Raw genomic sequence first — 18781 nt, 5'->3', positions numbered from 1 at the left:
GTTCTATATACTATCTCATTTTATGATATTTTTTCTTTTGTTAAAAATTTACTTTCTGGTTTCTTTTTTCCTCTATCTACACTGTTTTCTATGATAATTATTTTGAATAATGCTGTGATGAACATGGGTGTGCAGATTATCTCTGAGATTCTGCTTTGAAATTTTTTTGGCTGTGACCCAAAAGTGAGATTGCTAGATCATATGGCAATTCTATTTTGAATTTTTTGAGGAATCTCTGTAATATTTTTCATAATGGCTGCACCATGTTATATTTCCACCAACAGTGTACAATGGTTCTAATTTCTTTACATCCTTGTCAACAATGGTTATTTCCTGTTCTTTTGATAGTGGCCACTTTAATGGGTGTGAAGAGGCATTTCACTGTGGTTTTGATTGGCATGTCTCTGATGATTAGTGGTACTGAGCATCTTTTCATAAGCTTATTAGCCATTCCTCTACCTTCTTTGGAGAACTGTTTGAGTCCCTTGCCCATTTTGAAATTGGGTTTCTCTATTGTTGACTTATAGAAGTTCCTTACGCAATCTGGATATTAACCACTTATCATGATTTGTAAATATTTTCTCCATTTTATAGGCTGCCTTTTCACTCTGTGTCCTTTGATGCAGTTTTTAATTTTGATGTAGAATAATTTATTATTATTTTGCTTTTTTTTTGCCTGTGCTTTTAGTATCATACATGAGAAGTCGCTGCCAAATCCAAGGCCATAAAGTTTTCCCCCATGTTTTCCTTTAAGTTTTATAATTTTAATTCATGTTTAGATCTTTGATTCATTTTGAATTAATTTTTACATATGGTCAAAAGTAAGGGACCAACTTCACTCTTTAGCATGTGGATATCCAGTTTTTCAACACCATTTTTTGAAGAGACTGTTCTTTCTCCACTATGCAGGCTTGGCAACCTTGTGAGAAATCATGTATCTTATATATTCTTGATGTGAGCAGCTGCCCCCCTACTAGTTTCAAAATTCAATACAGACAGATTATAGCTACTTTACTCCCTTCTTTCCTTATTTGGGTAAAGTCTGACAGTTAGGTAGTAATGGCCAGTGTCTTCTATGTTAGAAAAAGGGGTCCATGCATAAATATAAATAATGTGATATTGGCTCTTTTTTATTGTATTAAAAATTTTATATTAAAGCTCTTTCTGTTTTTGCTACAGTCTTCTGGAATACCTTTAGGTTTCCCTGTTTCAGTACTGAGACATGATTCTTCACTTCTAATACATCGGCCTTAGGTATTTGTTTATAATCCTGTTTCTAAATTGCTGATATCTTTTCCAAGAAGTAACAATTATTTTACAAATCAATATGTACATCCATATAGACAAAGTAGCACTGAAGTAATTTACATTAAAAAAAAGAAAGAAAGGAAAAATAGAACTCTTAAATCATGAGGCTACATTCTCATCAGAATAACATGGGAACACACAGACATATCCACTCCCCCCACTGCCCCCTTTCTCTCTATCTCACACACACACAACCCAATCCCATTACCTTCAATATCTATCTGCAAGGATTCTTTCTCTTCTGACCAGGCTTCCTTAGGAACTGTCCTCTTACTATGGATCTCCTCTTTCCGTTTAATGGCTTTAATGACTGATGGGCTTTCAATTTTTCTGTCTTGTTGAGCTGAGCGCTCTGTAGTAGCAGCATGACTGGAACCTAAGAGAGGGCAATTAACACCATATCCAGACAGGAAGCAGATAAAAATATTAAAATACCTTTCCAGCATCTATTATGTGAAAGGCACTGTTACGATGCTGAAAGAAAAAATAAAAAGATCAACCAGAAAAGTGTTTAGAAATTGCTGATCTAAACTGGAGTTTAAAAAATGTACAAAATTAGATATCATACAAAGTAAAAGAATCACACCATGAGAGAAAGGAAGATAAAGAAGTCTAAGTACTCAAAGAATGAGAAACTAATTCTGGCCAAGGGGATTGTGCAAAAACTCTGGAGTAAAGTTAACACTAATTTTGGTGTTAGAAGATAGCTGAGCTGGGATACACGCTGAGATGGAAAGAGAAAAGCATTTTAGGCAAAGGTGACTATAGAAGAATGGAATCAGGAAAGCAACTATAAGGTTTAATTATAGAATTTATAAGAAAAAGATGTGAAAATCTGCATTTGAAAAGTTGTCTGGAAGATGATTTTACTGTTCTGAAAGACTATGCTAAATAAGTTTTTATTCTTAAGGGCAATGGAAATTTTTTGATTGGATATACATGATCAAAATTGTTTATGGAACATTCATTTAGCAACAGCAAAAGAGGTTAAAATTTTGAAGTGTTGCCTAGAATATAACTTTTGGGGGGGGAAAAAAAAAGTAATACACAAAAAAGGAGAAGTGGCTCATTATGCTCCAAAATATTTTGGAATTTAGAAACAGGATTATAAACAAATACCTAAGGCTGATGTATTAGAAGTGAAGAATCAGTTGTCCTCTGAAATCCATTTTCCTTTTCCTCTAAAACGGAATCCTGATTTAGGTGGACATACAGTTACCAGAATAAAGAATATATTTCCCAGCCTCCATGGCAACACAATTTGGTGTGATCATATAACTAAGTCTGTCCAGTAGGATGGAAGAGGAATGGCATCTATCTATAGTATTTTAAATGGCACCTGGAAGTATATTAAAAAAGGAAATATGCTTTTTTTTGTTCTCTTTCTTCCTTTTTGCTGGCTGGAATATGGGTCATATACTGCAGCATGAGAATGGAGGTTAAAAACGTTGGAGTAATAGAAGAGAAAGAGCTTTGTTCCCTGACTCTCTGGAGTATCATATCACCATGTATGTCTACCTCTGGACCTTTAAAAGAAAGAGAAATAACATTCTGCTTTCTTTAAGCCAATGTTACTTTTTGTTTTTGTTCTCATCTCTCAGAGCCAAAACTAATTCTAACTTAAACACTATTATAGGCATTTTAAATCAGCATAGTCCAATTGAAGCAAATTAACTGGATTGAAAGTTAAAGAAGTAAACAAGCTGAATTCCTAAAGCATAAAGGCTTATGTAGAACAATGGTATTAGAAAGTCAGCATCTCATGGCACTGAATTTTTTTAATCAGTAGTTTTTTAAAGTGCACTACGTGAATTTCTATGGATAAAATTAATTCGTGCACTATAAAGTTTTCTAGAAATGTCTTGAAGACTTTTAAAATGTTTTATAAAATATTTGGTTTTATACCAGTCAATGTATATCAAAAATTACAACTAATATCTTATTTCACATATGAGCAATATATGGAAGAGGGCTGAAGAGAGCAAGAAGAGAATAGAGACTACTGTTCTTTTTAGACTCATTTTAGAAGGCCAAAAGAAAATAATATGCAGATAATCCAGTTTACCTACCTGCAGTGTCTTTCTGCAAGGACTCTTTTTCCTCAGGTTGGGGAGGCTTAGTTTTTGCTGTTTTACTGTAGACCTCGGTTTTCTGTTTTTTCTCTGAGAGGTTCTCATCTTCAGTGATAAGAACTTGAACTTGGGCATCTGAAATGATGACATCATTTAGTGCCACAGAGTAAGAAAACAAACAAAGGCAAGTTAACTCTCTCCACCACAAAAACCCAGAACAAAACCCAAACGCTTTTTATACATACTAGGTAAAAAAGCACCTCTTAGGCCCCACCATGTAAAAACTGTGACAGTTATAGTGGTTTATGACACGAATTGCAAAGTTTCCTTTATTTTCCTGTGTACGGCAATGGTTTAAATGACGTATTGCTCTAAATAAAATCTGTTCTTTGCTGGTCTGATGCAACAGTAAACAAAAAGGTCTTGATCGTGTATCTTTTTCAAAGTAGGAAAGTAGATTTGAACAACTCTTTTGAGTTCTTTAGCCTACTCGAAGAGTATGTAACTTATGGATCCAATTTTGATACTTCATGTAATCCTAGAAAAGCATTTATATCATGTACATTTTATTTAGCCATATAATTTTTAAAAACCTCCCTAAATTATATCCTTTTAAACTTGTCTGATACTTTCTATTTTCTTTGTTTTTCTTAGAAATACTTGCTAGAGATTTATATTGTTGGTCTTCTTAAATCAGCTCTTTTCTTTGTGAGAAAATTTAAGTGCAAAATAATGTTTATGCATTTAAAAAATCACGAATACAATGAAAATAAGTCACCATGTAGTTAATAATCATGTTTTTACAATGAGTTGACAAGAGATTCATTTCCTATCTCTAAGTATGAACGCTTTTCAAAACAAATCAGAAAGGCAACAGAGATTATTAAAAACAACATAATAAATACCAATTTGTCTACCTCAGAACTTAAGAAATAAAACATTAATGGTATAATGATTCCCTGTGTAAAGACTCAAGGATGACTTTTTCTTTTAGATAGCAACCTTTCTACTAAATTTAGAATTTATCAATCTCAAGGAAGTTTTTGAATTTTTTAAACTATATTGCATGAATTAATCAACAAGGTACAGGATTGTTTTGCATGTCTTTAAACTTTATCTAAATGGTATGAAACTCTATGAACCTTTAAGCAACATGTCTTTTCCACTCAATATTATGATTTGGGGATTACTTACGCTAAGATATGTGGCTCTCATTAATTGATTCTCTATTGTCTCTAGAACATTTGTTTTCTGACATTAAAACTTTTGGGCCAATCCAATCATCTTGAATTAAAATTTTTTTTTCTTTTCCCTTTTTATGTTCTATTTTCTAAGAGACAAGTTTGTATAATAAAGCAGAAAAAGATAGTCACTAGACAATATTCTCATTTAGGATAAATAGGGGGAAAAAAACCCCACAAAATATACAAAGCCAATCCAGTTTCCTGTTTTACCTTTCTGAAAGAGCTTTTTCCCCATTGGCGAAGAAGTCTTTGTCACTGCCCTCTTACTATAGATCCCCTCTTTATGTTTAATATTAACAGTGTGTGCCAGGTCATCGTCTCTTGTGCCTAGCACCTGAGCTGGGAAGTCTGGAGCAATGGCATCGTTGGAGCCTACAGAAAAATGGGAAAGTAGTACAATTAACACAAACATAAAACTGAAAAAAGATAAAAAATTTAAGTCTTAAATCACTTCAAAAAAAGGCACCACAATGGGAATGTTATAGGGTAATCAGAAGGATATGTCAAACTGAAGCTGTCAGATATTTAAAATAAATTGTAACGATAAAAGGTAGAAAAGTACATGACAGAAGAAAGTAGACTAACAGTTCAGAAGGGAGACAATTTCCAGCTCAGAAAGTTTTCAGAGAAGGGAGAAAACAGACTGTATTTTGGAACATAATATTTTTGAAAAAATACGAAGAGGAGGGCATAAAGGCATTTTAGGCAGAGGTTACAGCATTAGTAGACAAGGAGACAGGAAAGCACAGAGTATTTAAGAACAGCAGACACATTTGTGGTTAGGCTGGATTACAGAATACATTAAAAAGAATGGTGGAACATATTAAAATTGTTTGGGACAAAATTAAGCAGGGCATGGAATTCCAAGCTAATGAGTATAAATTTTACTGTGCATGAAATACATCATCTAAGATTTTTTTCAATAAAAGGAAAGATAATCAGCTATGTTCCAGGAAGAGTAATCTGACAATAGATTAAACATTGAAATGAAAATATGTAATAAAGAAATATAAGATTTGAAACTAATTTTATTTTAAAAAACATATTTCAATGTTCCTACAACCACTGGTAAGAGCTTATCTATGCCACATATGAGGCAAGAAAAAAGAAACCTCTGAAAATATAAGAACTTATAGTAACTACAGAATTACCATCTATAAATTTTTCCCCCCTAATCTGAGATTCTGTACTTGATGCATTTTCTGAGCACCTAAAATGTATATGCAACAAAAACTAGGTAAATATCAGTCTTACCAGTAGAGTACAATATAAATAAGCCATGAAGCATTTTTCAAGACAGAATGCAAGGATCCTACCAAGCCTTCTGGGTCACATGTACCAATTATGTTGGGGTCTTCTCAGCTTCTGTAGCATCACTTTCTCTTATTCACTCCCTACCTCTCCAATAAATCCTTATTTTTCTTTCTTCTACCATATCTTTCATTCCTGTATTTCCTCAAGGGGTCATAACTGGGCACTTTTCTTCTGGGTGAACTCACTGATTACCAATGTATGGAACACTATATGCTGATGAGATACATATCTCTAGCTGGGACCTTTCTTCTGAGCGTTAGATCCTAGCATACAGTACACAGCTGGCCCTTACAGCATTTTTTGAAGAAACTATTTTGGGGATATACTGAGAAGTGGAATTATTGGACAATATAGTAACTATAAGTTTAATTTTTTAAGGAACTACTATACTATTTTCCATAGTAACTACATCACTTAAGGTCCAACTATCAATACACAAGGTTTCCAATTTCTTCATATCTCTGCCAATCCTTGTTTCTCTTTGATAACAGCCATCCTAATGGGTATGAAGTGGTATCTCTCATCGTAGTTTCAATTTGCATTTCCTCATGACCTGATGTAGAGCATCTTTTTGTGTTCTTTTGGCCATCTGTATATCTTTTTTGGAGAAATGTTCTGTGTCTATTTAAACATTAGATTGTTTTGTTGTTGTCATAATGTTCTTCATATACTCTGGATATTAATCCCTTACCAAATATATTATGTCCAAATGTTTTCTCCAATTCTGTAAGTTACCTTTTTACTCTGTTGATAGTGTTTTTTGACGCACAAAAGTTTGCCTTGCTTTTGGTATCATATTAGAGTTTAACTCCTATAGTAATTTTTACTACATATTTTTGAGTTATTTTCTTAGTGGTTGTTCTTGGAATTATCAGTTACATCTTAATGTAAATTAACAATCTAGTTGGATTAATACCAATTTCACTAGTATATAAAACTTTTCTCATGTATATGTTGTTATTCTCCCTTCTTTATGCTGTTATTTTCACGTTGTATCTATCTCTACATATTTTGTGCCCAGTAACAAATTTATAATTATTGTTTATGCATTTGTATTTTAAGCCATATATGAGAAAATGAATTTACAAAAATACATATATATGGTCTTTTGTATATTCCTATGTAGTTACCTTTACTGGTTCCCCCCCCCCACCCCTGTGATTTGAGCTACTACCTAAATGTCCACTCATTTCATCCTGAAGAACCCCATTGGTACTTCCTGTAGGTCAGTTTGCTAGCAATAAACTCTTCTGTTTTTTAGTTTCTCCTTCATTCTTGAAGGGTAGTTTTGCTGGCTGGCTGGACAGTTTGTGTTGTTGTTGTTTTTCAGCTCTTTAAATGTCATTGCAATGCAATAATCTTCAGGTTCACTGATTCTTCTGCCTGCTCAAACTTAGTAAGCTCCTCTAATGAATTTTTAATTTTTAATTTTAGTTGTACTTTTCAACGCCAGAATTTCTATTTGGTTTCTTTTTGTAATTTCAATTTCTTTACTGCTATTATCTATTTAGTAAAACACTGTCTACTTCCTTTAGTTTTTTAGACATGGTTTCGATTGTGAAATATGTTCTTTGAACGTATTTTAAATAACCAATTTAAAGTCCTTGTTTAGTAACAAAGTCCAACGTCTGGGATTCCTCAGGGACAGTTTCTAAGCTGCTATTTTTCTTGTGTATGGAATACACACACACACACACACACACATATATGTATATACATGTATATATATGTGTGTGTGTATATATATATGTATATATTAGAATCAAAAGGAAAGTATATTAGAAAAGGAGTAACACTCCACAGAGCGTGGTCTCCTCTCAAAGGGAGAGAGTGAGAGGGACAGAGTAAAAGCACTGAGAAGGACCCTGAGTATTAGAGGCATTCAGTTTATATATCATTCTTTAGAACCTGTGCGTTATAGTTTAAAAGACTTTGTTAACCCATTTCCTTTGATGTAAACATACAGTGAGGAAGGGGAAGAGAATGTAGTGTGAAAAGGTAAGACTGTATAGTGAAAGGCCTGCTGGCAGTTCCTAGCCTTTAATCCATGGATGAGTTCTGCATAGTTTTAGCCATAGGAAATGACTCTTGGGTCTTGTTTCCCCTTCACAGGTGTTGGGAATGAGTTGTTAGTTATCTAGCAGAAATCTTGCTTTGTTCTGAAGGTATCCTTGCAGGCTGCAGGCCTGATCTGATTGTGACTTGATTAGCATCTTAATTCTCTTGCCTCTTCCCTATATTACTTGTATCAGTTATCTCTTACTATGTAACATTAGGGCCCTAAAACAGTATTTATTATCTCAGTTTGTGGGTCAGGAGTCTGGAGGGAGTTTCGCTGGGTCTTCTGACTCAGGATCTCTCTCAAGGCTGCACTCTAGGTGCCAGGCTGCTCCAGGAATCTCTTGGTGTGGCTGGGGAGGTGTGCTCCTGTGCTCATCCATGCTGCTGTTGGCAGGCCTTAGTTCCTCGATGCCTTGATTATCTCAATCTCTCCAGAGGGTGCCTCACAATGTGGCGGTTAGCCTTCCCCATTGCTAGGGCTCTGTCGACTTTAAATATAAGTGGTAGCATTCTCTGTATACTTTTTTCCATCTTGCATTCTCCACTTAACGGTAGTAGATCCTGGCTTCCACTCATTAGAAGCACGTAGAGAGCTTCATTCCTTTTTCAGTGACGTAACACTCCACTGTGTAGATATATGGTTATTTATTTTAAAGAACTATACTTTTCAAGAGTTCTCTTGACTTTCTGTTCTGAACTGATATGTTACTGGAGAGTGGGGATCCTCTCCCGGCACGCTGCCCAGGTTCTTGATGTCTCAAATAAAGAACTGAGCAAGACACCGAAATACAGCAGAAAAGAAAAGCTTTATTAGAAGGGAAGTACACTTCCAGACGTGGAAGTGGGCCTTAATAAGAGAAGTGTGGCTCAAAAGGCTGGACCATATTTTTATCATTTCCACATCTTATAAATTTTTGTTGAAAACTGGACATCTGAAATAATACATCGCAATTCTAGAAATCAGATTCTACTCCCTCTCTAGGGTTGCTGTTATTGCTTTGTTTTTTTAAGTAATCTACACTAATTCTATGAAGTTTTTTAATGTTTCTACTCAACTAGCTTAGTGGTCAGCTAATACCTAGAAAGAGACGGCCTTAAACATCTAGAACCAGTAAATCTCCTGTCTTTTCTGAGGGGCTGTGTATGTCAGCGCATACCTTCAACAACGAGCCAGGCAGATGTCATTTCTGCCTTAGCCTTCCTTCCCTTCCTTCTTTCACAGAATTTCAAGGGCAGACATAGGTAAAGGGTAAGCTCCTTCCTGAGCATGCACCCAGGCCTATGCAGGTGTGTGGTCTTCTAGAGTCCCAGGAATATGTCAAAGTCTATGGACATGTCATCCTCATCCTCAGTTTTTCTTTTCAGCTTTTGGTTAATTATTGTTTGCCTCAACTGTTGTCCATGGCCTCAGGCATCGTGACATTAAAACACTTGCCTATAAATGTTTTTGATAAACACCTAACACACATACACACAGAGGCTTTTAACACTACATAACTCTGAGGTAAAATAAAGACAAGGCTTTTGAGTGGAGTATTCCAGGGAACCACCAGACAGGTTAAATATTGACAGTTCTTTGGGATAAAGTTTTGAAAGAGGTCTGTCTAACTAACTCTGTTCTGCTCCCTTCAGTCCTGGGAATGCCAGAGGGTATTTTTTCAAGGTTATCACTGAGCTAAGTGTGGGGATGAGAGTAGGGCAAGTTAAAATGCCACAAAGCTTACTATTCTTACTAAGATTCAGCCATTTTTCTTGAATAAATGCTCATTGGATTGCTGTCAAATCTTTAGTTAATTTTCAGAGTTTTGGAAAAGTTTTGCCAATTTTCTTGTTGTTTTATTGAGAGGCAAATTCTTGGAGGTATTTACTCCACCATTTTTTCTGTTATAACTCTACCCCACAACCCTTTACAAAATTTCATTTAGTTTTCAGCAATTTTGGCTTTCTGCTCCTATTGACAGTGATTATTAATACATAAATATCTGAATGTCTTTAATGAATGCTGGTATGAGGTATAAAATGGCTTACAAAAAAAAGACATGATACTCTTCTTCACAGGAGTCTTATTACCTAACGAATGTTATTGGGCCTAATAAGCACGTTTCTAACATCTATGTCTTTCTTAGGGATGTTGTTACCTTTGCCTTGTATTTTTTAAAGGATTTTAGGAGTTTAAGTGCATAGTCATTCTCAATTAAGGAGAAATCTATTTGGCCCAAATATTTGCTAATGATAATGCATGACTTGCCCTTGGCTCAAAACTCTACTTGGAAACTTCTAATATCAGTAGATGACAATATGTTAATTAACAATAGCTTTCAAATAATTCCTTGGCTTTCATTTAGACTAACTCTACTTGTTTAAGAAAGTATTATTTTCTATTCTCTCAGAATAGATGGAGAACATGAGAAACTATAATTTCAAGTAGATATAGCTACTAGATCTCTTCCTGTCTTATTGATGCATTCAGTGCTTCATTTACAAAGACAATATTTCTCAGTATACAATGCACTACCCTTGAGTCATTTTTTCCTCCCACCACTGTCCAATTTTTTCTCAAAGTTAATGTCTCCAACTAGACAAAAGAGTTATGGATGTGACTAGGTAAAAGGACAACGGAGGCCTCAAACGGCACTGGACACCTGATCAGACTTCTGTTGATACCATCTGTCTTCTGAACTAATAAGGGGGCTGAAAGTAAAAGAGGAATTAAATATTTTCCTACCTATAATCAATTAGGTGAGCTTTTATATTTCTGGTAGCCATGAAGTGTGTTTTTAAAACCACAGCTTTGTAAGTCATGGAAATTTCTACCAGTTTCTATTTACAGGCTTAATAATCAACCCTAACATTTGGTAAAATGAACATTTTTTTGTAGTTCTTTATTTCAGTGGCATCCTAGTGAGAAATTAGGAACAGTTATACTAGGGGCTTTAACTTAGTTACAATGAGACACTAGTTTGTGCCCTTTAAAATTAACAACAACAAAAAATCTGCCTAAGACCAGGACGACTTCTCCTTTCTGTATAATTTCTATATATATAAATATATCTGTTGACAAATCATGAAGAAAACAATTTACATCTAAATAGAACCAAGTCATCTCCTGTGGACCACTCAAAATGTTATTCCATCATTCAAAACCTCAAGGCCACGTCAACTCAGTATCCCCACAGAAAATATTTATTGAGAAGTCCATGGGGTGCTATTCATTTTCAAAACCTGCAGTTTCCCTGTGATGATCTCAGAGGGGTACTGCGGGATATTTTAAAATTCTAGGGAAACAACGATATTTGCTATCTGATGTACTAAACGAACTACTAGTTCAAGGTAGTTTAAAATGTCAACATTAGATAGTGCTACATTCCTTTCACTGCTGTTCTTTCTTTGCAAACCAGGATTTTTTACAGTTTCTGTAATAAAAGAGAGTGGTTGTGTCTAATTTCATCTGAAGGTCTGAGAAGTTTTACAGTGTCCTAACTGCTGCATATATCATTAGTAACGGGTTATTTATGAACAAAGTAAAATATTTTCTTTCAAAAAGCAAAACCAAAAAGAAATACCTAATATTTTTGTTTGTTATTAGACTAAAACAATAAGTATAACTTACTAGCTATTTGAAAAAGTACTTCTTATATTAATATGCATTCCACCTAACAGTGGGGTAAAAAAAAAAAAACAAAAAAAAAACCAACTCACCAAAACCCTAAGAGCACTGTGAACAGAGAAAACAGAAAACTTGGAAACTTTTGTTCTAGATAGAGTCCACTAACAACCAACTATCCATATAATTTTCTTTATCAAATATTTATTAAATGTTTAAGTATACATAATATATCTGACCAAATAACTCACCTATCTGAACCTGAGATTGAAGCATGAAAAGCTCCATTTTCACTAAAACATTAAATAGCACTGAGCTTTCATATGTCATTCCAGAATTAACCGGCCAATTCACGAATAAAATATTGAAAAATAAAATTTTGAATAATTCTGTATACCTGAGTGTGAGCTCTCGATAGTGGTGTCTGATTTGGAATCTCCAGACATAAATGAAGGAATCTGACCTAATTGTGGAACATAATACATCTTCGTACTGCCAGGAGGCTTATATGGCAACAGCGACGGCTGGGCTAAGGAGATACAGAGTAGAACAATTAATAACAAAACACATATTAATTCAATGAAGAAATACTGAGTGCCTTCAACGTGCCAGTTTTCAAGGTTCTTGAGATAGATCAGTGAACTACACATAAAAGTCTTTTTTGCCTTAAGAGGAGGGAGACATACAAGAAAAATTTAACATACTAAATATGTAAATCATCTATGATTTTAACAAACTGTAAGTAACATAAAGAAAACAACTACAAAATGCTGAGGGAGATTAGGGAGATTAGTAGGAGATTGGGGCAGGACGCAGTTTAAGTAGGGTGGTAGGGGTAGGTTTCATTGAGAAGATGAGTTTTTAGGATCCATTCCATATATATGCGGCTCTAACTAAAAAACATTTTATCTTATTTTGAACCCAAACCTGGTCACTGTTAATCCTACTACTGGTTTTATGGTCTTATTCTGCCCCTAGACTGATAGAAAATAAGTCTAATTCTCTACCATGTGACAGATCTTCAAAATAAAGTTCCTATTATAAAAATAAATTCCAATATTAAGAAAATACATAGAAGTAAAAAAGACAAAGTCAACCACTCAAGATAACTATTATTAACATTATAATATCCTTTCGCTATTTGTTTACATAGTTTCAGGCAGTATGTATAATTTGGAACTCCGATTTTCTACTTTACATTTAATAAAATATTCATTTTATTTCCTCTCTTTACATTTTTAATGACTATACTACAGAGTAAATGTATTTATCCATTCTCCTAATGTTGAAAATTTAGGTTGAGTAAATTCTCAATTATAAAGAATTCTGTGAATAAAGACTTTCCTGTTTACAGCATACCCATTCTCTCCTGCTGCTCCATTTCAAGTAAATTCTCTGATTATAGAGTGAAAAATTATACTATTTATAAAGTTAAAAAAAAATACTCATTGATAAAATGCTTTCTAAAATGTCTGTGCCAAAGTAATAAATTTGATTATTAGAAGGTAAAGTCTTTTTCTATATATTCCTTTTTCTTTCATAATGTGGTAGAAAATCAATCTGTCTCTGTCTGTCTGTAGTAGCTTCATGGTATTTGTACACACTGCCCATCTGTACACTGTATTTTCCAATCTCCCTTACAGCCATGTATGAACATATGACCAAGTTTGGGTCCATAGGACTAGTGGTAGAATAATGTGTGCAACTTCAGGTATCTCATTAAAATACTCCACTTCCTAGGGACTGAAGATTAGGATAGCTGCAGCAGCCATTTTAGAACCAGGGATGGAAGTATCATTGTAAGAATGCCAGTGCCATCAGACATGAAACAGAGTTTCCTACTCTAGACTACTTACCTTTAATTCTAGAGTTTCTGTGATAAAATAGTTTAATCAGCACCTCAACACATACTTAGTAAGTAATCAGTCAATTAACTGTAAATTCACTGGAGCTGCAACTTACTACTTTTGTGACCTTTAACAAATTACTCTTCTTTTTGCATCAGTTTCCTCTCCTACAAAATTGGCATGATAACTACTTCTTAGAGTTACTGTAAAAATGTAAACAAATTAAAAAAACTTTAAGTGCATCAAACAGTCAGTAATTTTGGTATGTGTTTAGAGATACAATGTCAGGTTCTTCCAATCTTCTCCTTGCATAAGTAACCAACTTATTCTAAGAGCACTTGTTATATAATTCCTATTTTTTCTATGGTGATAGAGTCTTTAAACTCAAGTAAAAGAGAATTCATTTCTGTGCTTTCTGTTCTATTAATAAGTTTACAGATGTTTAGGTTAGTACTTTAAACTTGGCAGCTGCCAAAATTCACCATCCCCATTACTTTTTTGTCCATATTTTCTTTGTTAATATTCTTCCTGATACACTTTAAAATCAATTTAAAAAGTTCAAGAGAACAATCCCATCAGAGTTTTGAATGTAAGTGTGTTAGAGTATAAATTTATTTGGGGATAAATGACATCTTTACACAATTCAGCCTTCTCATCCAGAAATATCCTAACTCTTCTATCTCTACATAAAGTATTAGTAACTTCTTTCACACAGGTCTCATAATACTCTTTTTAGGTTATTCTTATTTTATGGTGTTATACTGTTTATATGAATAAAATTTTGTAGATAGCTAGCATTTCTTCTCAGTAAACACTTCCAGCTCCTTCCAGTTTTCCTTACAGACCAAGGCTTCCTATCCTATCCTGTTATCACCTCTAGATAAACTCTTAGTTGCCCATGTATAGTTTATAAAAGCAAAATACTCTGGACAGAGTCTGACAGTCCCAGAGTCGAATGAAGTCTACTCCACTATGGGCACAATAACCACCTTTATGTTATTTAGAATTTTGTTATCATCTTTGACCACTCCATCATTCTAATGACTTATTTTTTTCCATATTAGGACCATGCTTCCAACTTACAGTGAAGGAAATGAGACAAAGCCTGACATGTCAAGAACTTCACAAGCTTATCACCCACAACTATGTTAAACTTAAAAAAAAAAAAAAGTGAATGATTTATTGATTGTTATAGCACAAGCTGGTGGGCATCACTTCCTAAGGCTAGAATGCCAGCTTAGAGATTATGGAATATGCTCAGAACCATATACAGGGGTCTCCAACCCCTGGGCCACGAACTGGTGGTACAGGTTCATGGCATGTTAAGAACCAGGCAGCACAGCAGAGGTGAGTGGTGGGCGAGCAAGCGAGGCTTCATCTGTATTTGTAGCACCTCCCCAGCGCTAGCATCACCGCCTCACCTCAGATCATCAGGCATTAGATTCTCATAGCAGCATCAGTTCCTGATGGCAAAGGGGTTGGGAACCACTGAATATGGCATTTGCCTATCCCAGAGAAAGAATGCATACAGTCAGGAACAAAAGTAGAAGCCTTTTTAGAATCTTTAGCTTTCCATCTCTATGACTCTGAGCTTTGTTAGATGGAAGATCATAGAAATAAGAGAGGGACTTCCACCCGAAGACAGGAGCTATTTTGTCATTTTACATTCTTTATGTCACTGAAATAATACATGCAAGAGGATGCCACAGTGCTGACTGTAACTACAACTGACCTTAACTGTCGGAGAGAAATAAAGTTGCTTTTAAAAAAAGTCATTAGGAGTACAACTAATACCTAGGGGTAACTCTACCATGCTTGGTGACAGAAATTAACAAAAAATTACTTTAAACCTATATATGAAGGGCTGGCTAGTAAAGTCTCAGACTATTTACAAATATTTGTACCACTCCATTATGCAAAAACAGCATACAAAAATAAAACAAAATAAAACACACACACACACACACACACACACACACACACACACACACACATACCTCAAAACCTAGCCAATGAAAATCTGGTTAATGTCAAGAGGAATGAAAAATATGTACAGGAAAGAATTTAAACAACAGAAAAACAAACAAACAAACAGTTGTAGCCTCCATTTGTATTTGGTCATTGCTGTAGTCATTATCGTTAGAATACTGACTTAATTTCCTTCCTTCATCAATGTATATAAAACTTGATGGTAATGGTTAAATTTACCATTTATTTCAAAGGAAGAATTACAATTGGCTCAGAACAAGAATGGTTATCACATGGAAATGGAGAATTCTGAGAAAGGGAAGTGGCCTTTGAAATTCCTGTCAACTTCATATTTGGATGCAACAGTTTAATGTTACTTTAGACTGCTTGCCTGTGGGGCAAGAAGTGGCTACATGGCAAATAATGGTTGTTACTGGGAAAAACAGAAAGGACTGGAGAGGGTTAAAGAAAGTTCAACTATAAATTTCTTTAAAAAATATGAAATATAGAACCAAATATAAATGTATAGCGTATTATTCTAAATTTTAATTTAGAGTAGTGAGCAGAACGTCATGTGTTTAACACACTATTCTTTGTACTATAAAATGTTTCCTTACCAAAAAAGTCAGAAAATTTTACTTTTCAATCCACAGTAGTAAAAATATTTTATTAGTAAAGCAAGTAATATTAATACTTTTTCCTCAGATATTTGTATGTAAAGGTAAAACTGTAATTTGTGGTCTCCATATACACTGATCTATTTGACTTGAGCAGAGGTTTAAAATACACTTTCGCAGTTGGCTTTCCCCTCTTGTGCTTTTGACACCACCAGGAGAACATACCCAAGGTAGCTATTGTTCCATTAGCCTGAGTTTCAGAACAAGGCAAGTGGAACAGAACCAAAACAATTCTGCTGCCTGGAGCCAATCTCCAACTGACACACAAGCCAGTGAGTGAGAAAAGCAAATGTTTGCTGTTACAAAGCAGTGAGATTTTTGAGACTGTTACATGGTATCACTGTGGTTATAGGTAACTAACATATAAAGGTGTTATTTGTGATATTAATTAAACTATACATTTTTGGAATTCACTTTATTTCGCAATAAAAATGTATAAGAAGTATAACCATTTTAATATATAAATGTACTTATTTAAATTAAATTCAGTGAAATTTAATGCTGAACCAAGCCATCTTCTTTATACATTTAGGCATATTCCAACTGTATCTACAGATAAATTTTTGCATATGTAGGAAAACTTAAAATACATTTGAATAGATTGGTGCAAACTATTAAATACTTTAAAATTAGTTATCTAGTTTCTACCCTCCTTTAAGGGAAGATTGAGAACCTGTTAATTTTCCTATTACTGGTCTGAAAAAGAAAATAACTTGCTCTAATTCTGAATATTATACAGTGTAAGCACTATCAAACTATCACTGTCACAACAGCATAGTACTTGAAATGTATGGGAGTGATAGTTAGCTATTCACCAAAATCCATTTCTTCTTCATCCTGGATAAAACAGCTTAACTATTTCTAACCAGGAGAAAGTAATTTGGACCATTTTCAGGCTTAGCCCATAAAAACTTCCCATATGCACTCTCCCATGCTTTTTATCTCTTTCAGTTGACTGATGGTGGCTCCATGTTTCAAAGACAGCAGGGCCATAGTCAAACTGGGTGCTTGGTCATTGTTTTATGAAAAATAGATTAGTATTGTGTTTGACTATTAATATATATTTGAATATTATAGTATGTAACATTTACTGTAAGACAAAATGCCAATAATTCACCTGCCCACCTAAAATCTGACCTCTATAAGTTTTAAGTTTCTATGAAATACTTGCACATTCTTATTACAAGTATTATGAGACAAAAACATGTCAACTACAAGAAGCATGAGTTCCACATGTTGTTAACTACACTAGAAATCAAGGAAAAATATATCGTAAGTCATATTTTCTTCATAGCTATGTAAGTAAAAGACAGCTATCATCGTGTGGATCCTAATGCTTACAACTAAAATTAGGTTTTCTGACTAGAAAAACACAATCACAAATTTGAGATAATTATACATAAAAATTAATAATATGACCTAAAATGTAATCATTCTCTTACCTTCCTCTGTGCCATGAGGAACAGTAATCTCCTGAACTGAAGAGGATGAAGCAAACTCGACAGGAACTTTGCCCAACTTCTGGGTACTGGGCCCTGGAATTACATGTCCACGATCTTCAGCATTAATAAAAATCTCAGATGAAAACATGGTTTTTTCTGGACTTTCTGTAGTTATCTGAGTGACTGCATCAGATGATAATTTTCCAGAAGAGGCAGAAAATGAGGGCTTAATCTTCTTTAGTGACCTGCACAAATGAAAAAGGACACAGCAGGTCATATCCTTGGCTTATAAAACACCATAACCTCTTTCCAAAAGTGGCTTCTAGTAATACTTTGTGGACACATACCAATCTTAAATGGTTAAGTCATTCCAAAGAAAAGAATATTAAATGGGAGAAACAGTAACTTTACAGTGGAGAAACCTGGCAAACATCATGTTATCCAAGTGATAATGGTTCACATCACCAGTGATGTTGTGTAGACATCACATGTTCTCTGCTATGATGTGATGAGACGGGTACTTCGCTTGTGTGGTATTCTTTGCCAAAACCCATAACTCTAGTCTAATCATGAGGAAAATACCAGCTAAACCCAAATTGAGAGACATTTTACAAAATATCTAACCAGTATTTCCCAAGAGTGTCAAAATCATGGAAAACAAGCAATGAGAAAACTATCAGATCAAAGGAGACTAAGGAGACATGACAACTAACTAAACTGAATGTGATACAGGATTGGCTCCAAGAATAAAAAAATGTCACTAACAGAAAAACAAGTGAAATCCAAATAAAGTCAGGAGTCTAGTTAAGATGATGTACAAATGTTGGCTTAATTTTGACAAATGTACTATAATGTAAGATGTTAACAATAGGAAAAACTTGGAGGGGTTTAGAGAACTTTATTATATTTATATATTTTCTGTAAATCTAAAATTATTCGAAAGTAAAAAGTTCATTTAAAAATGGGATAATATTATATTGCATTATATTGGAGTAAAATCTATACTGTATCACAAGAACAGAAGGCAGAGTTCTTTTGGAAAAGACAATGCTGGGAAAAACAAAAGGCAGCAAGAGAAAGACCAAATATAAGATGAAACGATTCCATAAAAGCAGCCATAGGCATGAGTCTACAGAAGCTGAGCAGGGCTGCTGAGGACAGGGACAGGACCTTGTGGACATCGTAGGAGTCACCGGGAGTCGAAATAGACTCAACAGCACATAAAACACACACACACACACACA

General features: G+C 34.4%; 1 protein-coding gene across 1 annotated transcript in view; it reads right to left on the bottom strand.

Annotated features, from left to right (window-relative positions):
* Positions 1-18781, bottom strand: part of ALMS1 (ALMS1 centrosome and basal body associated protein) — a 157259-nt gene that overhangs the window by 46422 nt on the left and 92056 nt on the right. Inside the window, 5 exon segments of the mRNA XM_036224753.1 lie at positions 1517-1684; positions 3378-3515; positions 4835-4996; positions 12001-12132; positions 17538-17782. Coding sequence (XP_036080646.1) covers positions 1517-1684; positions 3378-3515; positions 4835-4996; positions 12001-12132; positions 17538-17782 — 845 coding nt within the window.

This window comes from Rousettus aegyptiacus, unplaced genomic scaffold, assembly GCF_014176215.1.
Source record: "Rousettus aegyptiacus isolate mRouAeg1 unplaced genomic scaffold, mRouAeg1.p scaffold_m13_p_7, whole genome shotgun sequence".
In the NCBI taxonomy this organism is placed as follows: domain Eukaryota; kingdom Metazoa; phylum Chordata; class Mammalia; order Chiroptera; family Pteropodidae; genus Rousettus; species Rousettus aegyptiacus.
This window is presented reverse-complemented; position numbering and strand designations above follow the sequence as displayed.